This window comes from Meriones unguiculatus, chromosome 18 (genome assembly GCF_030254825.1).
Source record: "Meriones unguiculatus strain TT.TT164.6M chromosome 18, Bangor_MerUng_6.1, whole genome shotgun sequence".
Classification (NCBI taxonomy): Eukaryota; Metazoa; Chordata; class Mammalia; order Rodentia; family Muridae; genus Meriones; species Meriones unguiculatus.
In genome coordinates this window covers 15,242,859-15,253,038 of record NC_083365.1, presented here as the reverse complement: position 1 = coordinate 15,253,038, position 10,180 = coordinate 15,242,859, and the positions used below count along the sequence as shown (strand labels likewise).

The 10,180-nt window shown below is 43.0% G+C and overlaps 1 protein-coding gene across 2 annotated transcripts in view; it reads right to left on the bottom strand.

The window, feature by feature from the left end:
* Nucleotides 1–7,314: 7,314 nt before the first annotated feature.
* Nucleotides 7,315–10,180, bottom strand: part of Trpm7 (transient receptor potential cation channel subfamily M member 7) — an 88,055-nt gene continuing 85,189 nt past the window's right edge. For both annotated transcript variants that reach the window (XM_021642837.2, XM_021642838.2), the window contains exons 37-39: nt 9,953–10,004; nt 9,755–9,861; nt 7,315–8,707 (exon numbers count right to left, since the gene is read on the bottom strand). In XM_021642837.2, the coding sequence (XP_021498512.1) occupies nt 8,577–8,707; nt 9,755–9,861; nt 9,953–10,004 (290 nt within the window). In that variant the 3' untranslated portion in view covers nt 7,315–8,576. The remainder of the gene's footprint in view (nt 8,708–9,754; nt 9,862–9,952; nt 10,005–10,180) is intronic.

The window sequence follows — 10,180 nt, the reverse complement described above, 5'->3', positions numbered from 1 at the left end:
GACTGTTTCCCTGGCCTTTGTTTTGTTTTGCAACAGTCTGAATGCTCTTCCTCCTCTTAGTTGCTGCAGACTGATTTCCCCTGACTCCGGCCTGTTCCAACTTGGATCATTCCTCGCATCACAATAGTTTCCCTTCGTGCCAAGGTTCTAGCGGGTCGTCACGGGATACCATCACTTGGTTGTTCGAAATGCTTCTGAAAGGTCACCTTTCTGAGAATCAACTGTCCCTGTCTCTCCTCCTCCTCCGAGCACCAGCGGAGAGCAGGCAAAGAGCCCTCAGAGCAATGTTTATCCCAGATAGAGAACTGAAGACAGGCCAAAGGAAGCATACCACTGAAGTCCAATGGGCTTTCTTTACTGGGGTCACTTACACAGCGGGAGCGGGAGCAAATACGACTCAGCATGACCAAAGGCTCACCCCAGTGTGAGTGACAGCTCATGAAAGCCGGACTCCAGGAGCTCCCCGACCCCCCAGCCTCCAGGTGCTCAACGGGCTGGAGGGTGTCCTTTCTTGGCCTTTTAGTTACAAGCTCCTCCCCCCCCAGCACATGACATCACTCGCACACACTATACCAAACCACTCCCCACAAAGACTTAAAAATAGGCATCTATCATATCTGTAATACTGCCTCTGTGTGTGTGTGTGTGTGTGTGTGTGTGTGTGTGTTGAGAATCAGAATTCACACCAATGATCTCAATTCTAAACCTTTCCAGATTTTTTCCCCCTTCCCATGCAACCTCTTGGTAAGAGGCACCGAGCTTCAGTCAGCCCCAGTGTATACTCCTGTCTCGGCAACGCTGCTGCATGAGATCACCTGCCTCCTCCCTGCCCACCACGTGACACTCCGCTGCATGCCAGGGCACTGCCACACGACTGCCCTCACAAGGCTCACGCTAAGAAAAGAAGGGGGCTGGCTCTCTTTAATTTTTCCTTCTCTCTTTGGTGGTTTGTTGTAACCTGCTCCTCTTAAGACCTGCTTCTTTCTTCTAGTCCTCTGAAAGTATGTAGTACTTTCAGAATCTGCTACCATGTGTTTTAAACTTCTTGACAATATGAAGGTGAGGTCTACATCCTTTTAACGTATTATGACTAAAGCTGAGTAACAAGGGCAACTATATTATTCCAAACTACTTAGTTTTTTAGCTCTGAGTGATAAATAATGGATTTGTGTAAACATATTAATCTAGTTAAGGTCTCATGGTGAGACTGGGAGGTAAGGAGTTCATTGTGATGTAACAACAGAAACTACTGTGTCTTGGTAGTGGTCTCCTGGCAGTGAGAATGCTCCTGTGGTTAAACATCCTTGATGCTGTAATTTAGGTTCTTCCTGCTATTTTGAGAGTTCAAGTGCCAAGCACCTCCTCAGTTGCCACTCTGGCACAGTTACAAAGGACCGATAAAGCAGGACCTCGTCATAATCCCGAAGAATTCATGCAGTACCCTGGAGTGGAAGTTTTGGCTGTGTTGTGTGGATATGTTTTTGTTATAGTTCCAAGTGTGGGACAGGGGACTGCTTCGTCCATAGCTGATAGCACCTCCTGGGAGGGTGAGTGATCCTTGTCATCAGGAACAGCCTTGTGTAGGGGGTGTGGTTTTTGCCACCTGAGAAATCCTGGTGTGGACTTGAGAAGGTATAAAAAGGAGCCCACAGACAGAGAATGCTTTGTAGCGTTTCTCTCTTCATGACATTCCTGGAGAGAAAAGCTCCAGAGAACTCCTCGTGCCTGCTTCTGCTGAGCTGTGCCACTTCTGCTGACCCCCTGCTGCTGTTTTTTTTTTTTTTTTTTTTCCTGTTTTTGCTATTGCTGAATTGTTGGTTTGCTGTTTGACTGGACTGCTGGTATCCTGACAACAAAGAATGGAATCGCCCCAAGCAACTATGTCTAAAGGGGTCTATATCCCTTGTTCTATTAACCTTTCTCTCCTACCTAAGGGTTGGGAGGGAGGTAAAAGTGTTTAGAAACCCAAAGATCCTAACCAGCAGGAAGTAGCTAAAGAGAACTATGACCCCTCTTCCCACTAGCCTTCTTTCTTTCCTACCTTTTGTTGGGGTGCTTGGAAGGGATTGGGGTAGAGAAGGAAGAGATATAAGAGAGCCAAATAAAGTAGGTTTTAAAGAAAATCAAAGCCTACAGCCCGCCTCTTGTGCGCTTTTCTAGAGTATCACAGGAAATGTTTAATAAAAGGAGAGATTAGGTGCATGACTTTGGAGGGACGTGGGCTGCTTCACCCTTAATATGAAACCTGTTTCACACACCCTTGTAAAAGCCCCCAGCACATGATCCAGTGGGCTGACCCTCCCTCCCCCCAGCCAGCCCACCCACTTCCATCTTTCACTTATACTTAAGCTCTCTGTGCCATAGCTGAATTATTTCCTTCAAGAAGACAAGGACAAGAAGAAATGCTCTCTGGGAAGAGAGTGAGATTTACCCATACTTAAAATAATTTTCAATGTGATGCAGTTTTGAGTTCTCCATCCATATAGCTGTGATCCAGTGACTTGGTGTTCCAGGAACTCAACAGTCATTGGAAGTTAACTCAAGGCTGTGTCTCTTGAGCTCTTTCCCGATGACAATGATTAAAACTGCAAAGTGAACACGCTTTTTCTTGGGAGAAGTCAGAGAAAAGTAAGAAACTAGGGAAGAGCCAGTGGGAAGCTTCCCATGAGAGGAATAAACATTGAGCTGGTTGGTTGTTTAGCTTTTTATAGGATTAAGAGAAAAAACTGGACAAAGACGGAGAATCCTAGCAGAGCGTGGTGGCTCACACCTTTTATTCCAGCACCCAGCACCTGGGGGTGAGGGGTGAGGGGGCCAGAGACAGGAAGATCCTTAGTTCAAGGCCAGCTTGGTCCACAGAGCGAGCACCAGGCCAGCCAGGGCCACACAGAGAAACCCAGTCTGGAAAACAAACTCACCGAGAATCCTATTAGAATTGGTTGATTCTCTGCACACATTAGGGACTGGGACACACTCCGCGTGCTCTTCTGGCCCACTCAGATAGGGGAGCGGTCACTTTCTGAAGCCCCCTGTTCCTCTCTGACTTGCTCTGTTGCACTTGGCCGGCTTGCTGGCTGTTAGCCTGGTCTGGTGTTGCCAACTCTGCCAGCCTTGAAGGTTTTAGTTGATCTGACCTAACAGGTCTGTGAGCAATCATCAGTTCTCTTGATTCTCCTGGTAGAGCATGGTGGGGAGTGACTGTCAGTGCCAAGACGTAGCCACAGGCCTTTTTCATTATCCCACTCCAGCTCCTTGTCTATGGTGGTGTCAACTAACACCAGTCTGTTCCATTTTGCCACATTAGAAGTGTGCAAGTGTTCTGGGCTTCATGCAGCTCGCCAGCAAACTTAAAAACATCAACTTGCTTCCCAGAGCCCGCTTTCCTGTTATCTAGTCCGTTTGTCTCATATCCAGCTACAAGCCATCTTAGCTCTCTTCTCAATGTTAGCAACCCCTTTCCCTGCTTCTGTACCCCTCAGCACTGTGCTTACATTGAATGTGTAATCCCACCCAGTTTGCTCAGTAAAGCATTCTTACTTGCTAAAACATCTCCCCAGCTCTTCCCTCCCTCCTTAAGACAAGGTCTCAGTTTGCAGGCCAGGCTGGCCTTGAACTCATGATCCTTCTGCTCTGCCTCTTGAGTGCTGATATTACAAGTTTAAATATAAATAACTATTTACATCATAACATGCTCTTTGACAGTTTGGATGCAAGCTCTGTGCTTTCCAATTCTTGCACATTCACATTATTTGGACTTTAGGAAATACATTTCAGTGTATGAGTGTTTTTCTGGCATGTATGTATGTACACCATGTGTGCACTTGGTGCCCTCAAAAGCCAAAACAGGCTGTCAGATGTGTCAGAACTGGAGCTCACAACTGTGAGCCACTGTGTGGGTGGTGAGAAACTAAACCCGGATCCTCTGCACGAGCCACCAGAGCTTCCCCTTAAATGCAGTGTGTTCTGTCTGCATGTGCGTCTGTGCAGCACAGACATGCCTGGATTAGATGGCGGGTGCTGGCAAGCAGGCCTGGGTCCTGTGCAACAGCAGCCAGTGCTCTTGACCACTGAGCCACGGCTCCTGGCATTTCCTTTCTCCCCGTTTTTCCAGTGTTGGGTAGAACCCACGGCCTCCTGCGTGCCAGTCAAACGTGCTACCCAATCTTCCCCCAGTTTTACTCTTAAAGCTTAACCACAAAATGCCTTCAAATATTAGGAGATGAGTTGTGGGAGACAGCTCATTTGGTGAAGTACTTGTCAGACAATACCAAGGGCCCGAGTCCTATCGTTAGAACCCAAGGGTGGGTAATCTTTGCGTTGTGAAGGCAGATGGATCCCTGGGGCCAATCTAGCCTACTTGGTGAGCTCAACGACAGAAAACAAGGTGGACTGCACCTGGGGGAATAGTGCCTGAGGCTGACCTGCAAGCCTCCTCCACATAACCATCAAAACACAGATCCACACCTGTAAATATTCAAATCAGGGCTGCAGACAAGGCTCAGCAGTTAAGAGCATCGGCTGCTGCTCTTCCGGAGGACGCAGGTTCTGTTCCCAGCACCGACATGGCTGCTTACGGCTGTCTGTAAAAACTCCAGTTCCAGGGTATCCAAGGCAAAAGACACACCGAGTGGCACAGACAGGTGTGGAGGCAAAAACCCATTCACAAGGAAAAATTAAAATGAAATGTGTGAAGCTGAGCACGGAGAGCAAGAGAAATGGCTCAGCAGTTAAGAGCACTCGCTTCTCTCTCATGGAGGCCTGGAGTTCGGTTCCCAGCACTTGAGTTGGGCATCTCACAACTGCCTGTAACTTCTAAGGGATCTGGCACTCTTCTGGTCTCCACCGGCACCCAGAACGCAGTCACACATAAACTTAAAAGACGGGAGAGGGGTGAGCATAGATTCAATATAAATGCCTTGATGCACATTACACACATACTTTTACTAACAGAAGCAGCTATCCCATGGTACATATATTTGTGGAAAAGTCTGCATCTTGGATGGCGAGTTCAAATGCAGTGCCCTCTGCCTCCCTAGGGCTGGGCTTAAAGGTGTGTGCCACCTTGCCCCGTTGATATATATGCTCCTGTGTATCTATGCCTTACATGTGCACCATGCATGCAGCATGACATACAAATCCTTAGGAAGAGAGCTGTTGGCGGGCAAGGACCTAAAGGCCATGCTGTCCTGGTAAGGGCTGCACACTGACAGAGTACTTCTGCCCTCACACCATAACAAAAGCCTACAAAACAACGCACCACAGACAACCAGAACATTCCTGACCTTTTTTGAATTCTCCTATGGAAAAGCTCACAGATAACTTGTGGCCTTCCAACACAAGATGTGAAAGGAGTAAGTTGCAGTAAATATGGAGAAAAAAAAAAAAAAAAAAAAAAACAACTCTCCACACTGCAAATAGGTTTTCCCTCATTCTTCTAAGAAATAAAAAGTCCCCCCGCCACCTTTTTAAAAAGGAATTCTTGCCTTAACTGTCTACTCAAGCATGTTCCACATCATTGTGTGGTGCTGTGGCCAAACTTTTTCAATTAAAGATTTTATGAGTCTACGGAGTGTTTTGCCTGAATGTATGTATGTGAGGTATTTGTGTGCCTGATGCCTTTGATGATCACAAGAGGGCATTTAACAATCAAAGGTAAAACTTGTTTGGGATAAGAAATGTCATTTACAGGTAAGCTCATTCTCCAGAATTAACAACAAAGGTTAAAGGGAGTAAGTCTGTTTGAATAAAATATCCAGAAAATGACACCTCTTAGAGTTTCCCTTTTGTTACTGTGATAAAATTTCCTAACAAAATGCAAGTTAGGAGACGAGTGGCTTATCTGTCGTACAATCGCAGGTCCCCATTCAGCATTTCCTGGAAGCTGCAGAGGCAGGAGTTGCTCCAGCATGGCACTTGACTGTCTTGTGCTCAGGTAGCCCTCCTGCTCCTGCACAGTCCAGTGCCCAAACCAGGGAATGGGCTGGAATGTCCCACATCAATTAAAACAATGGCACACAGAATGCCCAGGGGACAACCTGATCTAATTCTTCAACTGAAACTCTCTTCCAGGTGATTCTAAATTTTGTCAAAGTTGACAGTTAAAGCAACTATCAGTGGTGGTTGTGCTTGACATTCAATACAGGGTACTTCTTAAAGGCACAGGAGAACCAGCATGCCTGGGTTTTAATCCTAATATAGCTACATACTAAAAAATATCTATAGCAACCTTGGGTTTTTTTTTTTTAAGGTTTATTTTATTTATTATGTATACAAAGTTCTGTCTGCATGTACACCTGCACACCAGAAAAGGGCACCAGATCTCATTATAGATGATTGTGAGCCACCATGTGGTTGCTGGGAATTGAACTCAGGACCTTTATAAGAGCAGGCAGTGTTCTTAGCCTCTGAGCCAACTCTCCAGCCCAACCTTGATTTCTTTTACCTACAAAATAGAGTAATATCTATTTTACTGACTGTTACAAGGATTAAGTACATAAAATATTTTAAAATATGTGGCATATATTAAGAATTAAGTCCTTTTAACTTTATTTACTTTTTTGTGTATACTCTTGATTGGTATTTTGCCTGTATGTGTTCCTGTATAAGGTGTTAGCTCTAACCCTAGAACTGGAGTTACAGACAGTTGTGAGCTGTCATGTGGGTGTTGGGAATTATACGTGGGTCTTCTGAAAGAGCAACCAGTGCTCTTAACTGCTGAGCCATCTTTCCAGCCCCAAGAACTATGTTTTAATATTATTTTGTAAAAATAATATAAAATTAAAAATGAACCAATTATTTTTCTGATTATTTGCAGATTAAAAACAAAAGGCATAATGGATAGTGCACGCCACTACGCTCAATGACCTGATTTTAATCCCTGGGCCCCACATGGTGGAAGGAGAGAAGTACCCTTGCAGGTCCACGTCTGGATCCCCAGAACCCGCATGAAAGCCAGCTGCAGGTGTGCATGTTTGTAATCCCAGAGCTTCCTATGCGGAGGTGGAAGGAAAAGACAGAAGAATCCCTGACAGACACACAAGGGCTGGCCAGCTTGTGTACACAATGCTTAATGACAAGAGAGCTTGTCTAATCAAGGTTGAGGCAGCCCCCAAGGTGGCCCAGCAGGTAATTCTTGCTGCTAACCCCAATGATTTTGATCCCTGGAACCCACAAGATGGAAAGGAGAAAAACGGACTCCTGCAGCTTGTTTTCTGATGTCCACACATATCCCATGGCATGCTACATGAACACACACCCACACAAGCTGACACTGAAAAATTATACATTTCAGAATGAGTAAACTCATTAAACATCTGTAAACAAGAATAAATTTAATTTCTTTCTTTTAAAGATTTAATGATATACAAAACGTATATGGTATAGTATCTTTAAGTAATACACTTTTTCTCTCCACATTAACATTAAACACTATTTAACAGCTTATCTCTGCTTGCCTTGTCTGTATCTATGAGATACACTATTGAATACAAATAAGCTTTACACTGCTCCCTTCCAAATAAAATTAAAATTAGTACCTAGGAAATAAAAAGAAAGAGAAAGCATAAAACTTGAGTCAATTTATAAGCTTTTCTTGGTGCTGAATATGCAAAAAAAAAAAAAAAAAAAAAATCTGGGCAATTAAGTTACATTTTATTGGCATAAAGTTGGATTGTGATTTCCCTATGTTGTATAAGGACAATCCAACAACTGATTTCTTAAATAAGTACCAGAACAGAATTCACATTGACACATTCCTCTACAATTTTAAATGTGAGCGCTCACATGACACTCTGATTTGAACAATACAGTAAATCTTTGGAGATGTATGCAACTGCAGGTTGTTACAACTGTAACCTTCCTCACAGAAAACACCCATTCAACAGTGAGTTAATTCTTATTATCATGGCTTTCTTTTACTTAACATTGATAAAATAATGCTTAAAAAACCCTTCTGCACAAATCAGGCTTTGTTTAACAAGAAACTGGCTGTATCCATCAGCATAGATCTAAGGTTGATTGTTAAAATGGTCTTCACGAGGCCCTAGATTTGATCCTCAACACTACACGGAGAAGGGAGGGAGGGATTGAGGGAAGACAAATGGTTTTCAGCGCAGGCTTTTAAACATACCTGTGATGCTACAACTGTCATTTTTCCTGTGGCCACAAACATCTAGTTGAGAGCACTCCAACTGAGGAAGACTTCTGCCATTTAACCAAAGATTTAATTCCTTTAGCTAAATGGCTGTAACTGAGCAGCCATTAAAATTCGAAGACACTTGACTTTGGTTAATGGTACTGCACCAAGTGACAGGGAATCACCACCCTTTACAGCAAAGTTTCAGATCTCTGTTATAAAAGCCCTTCACAACTTGAAAGTACTAACTTCCTATCAATGTTAACATTTCCCAGCAGTCATCTGTATCCTTGAGGCGCTTTCCAATGAGAACATTAACCTCTAAAGTATGTGTGAGACCAGCAAGCTCATTTTGCACACACCTATATCATCAATTCCCAGCCGAAGGAAAAACAACAATCAGACTTTTGTGAAATGTAGGCAAAAAATCAATGATTCAGTACTATAACATCAGACGAACAGAATTTGTTGCTTCTGATTCTTTGGTGGAATTTCCAGCTTGAAGATTCAAATCTGATGACTCATCCTGAGGAAATATAACTTTATCAGGCGTGTAGTCATTCCTCTTCAGATCTATACTCACAACCCCAGCAGAGAAAGGAAAAGAAAAAAAAAATTTACAAATGAAGAATTAAAAACATTTTCTACACCAATTTTCCTTAACATGAGTCAGATCTATGTCCTTAAATTATACACTTAATAGTCATACATTTCTATACAATTATTACATGGGGACCACAAATCAGGAAATTATGGAACTATGACAGTACAGCAACAAACACAGTGAATAAGGTGTGTACAATTCTGTGATCATGGAAGCGTAACAATACAGTATTGAGCCCAGTATACAAGTCCCTGCTTTTGTGATGCATAGGGTGTCAAAGTCTTATATCAGAAGATGGAAAACTTCCCGTGCTCATAGAATGTTATCGTAAGATTGTGAAAATAGCTATCCTATCAAAAGCAATCTATAGATTCAATGTAACACCCATCAAAATTCTAACACAATTCTTGACAGAAATTAAAAAAGAATCTTAAATTTCATATGGAAGCACAATAGCGAAAACTCTTCCTCCTGTCTTTTTCCCCCTCATCATCGTAAGAAAATTCACCATCCAGATTTCAAGCAATACTACAGAGCTATAGTAATAGAAACATCTTGGGACTAGCAGAAAGCCATATCCAGGACGAGTGGACTAGAACGGAGGGCCCACATGTAAGTGCACACTCCTACAGCCACCTGCAGGAGGCTAACAACAGAAGAGAGCATATTCAACACCTGGCGCTTTTCAAACCGGGCAGCTACACGTAGAAGAGTGAAATTTGATCCTTATTTCTCACCCAGCACAAAAGTCAATTCCAAATGGATCAAGGAACTCAACATAAGACCTGATGTCCTGAATCAGATACAGGGAACAGGTGGGAATAGGCTTGAATTCTCTGGCATAGGAAAGGACCTTTGTATGCCTGGCCTTATTATTATAATAAACAACTCAACACGTAAGCCAGGAACAGTGGCAAATGTATAATTCCAGTACCCCAGAGGTTAAGGCAGCAGAATCTTGAATTCAAAGTAAAACTTGGTCTTCATATCAACAGAAAAGGAGTAAAAAATTTTACCTGGAAGTTTAAGCTTTCGACAGCAAGAATTACAGTGGTGTTTGGCTCGGAAGTTTTTTATTGCATCTTCTCCTAGATTGGCAGGGCCAAAAACCATGTCACAGGATCTGAAGAATTGGTAAATAAAGGAGGGAGTTCATTCAAGTGCAAATGTGGTGTTTAAAACTATGCCTCAATAAAACAGTTAAATCTTATTACCTTTTTTCTTCAGCTTTTATCACAGATGGGTCAGTCAAGTTTTCACCCACACCTTTAAATGTGTATGTAAAAAAAGACAACATGCATTATGAAACTGACATAAACATTAATGTTTACATATGAAAAAGGATTTGAACTATCTTATAGCATCATTTTTTTTTGAGTTTTTTAAAAATTTATTTATTATGTATACTGTTCTGCCTGCATGCCAGAAGAGGGCACTAGATC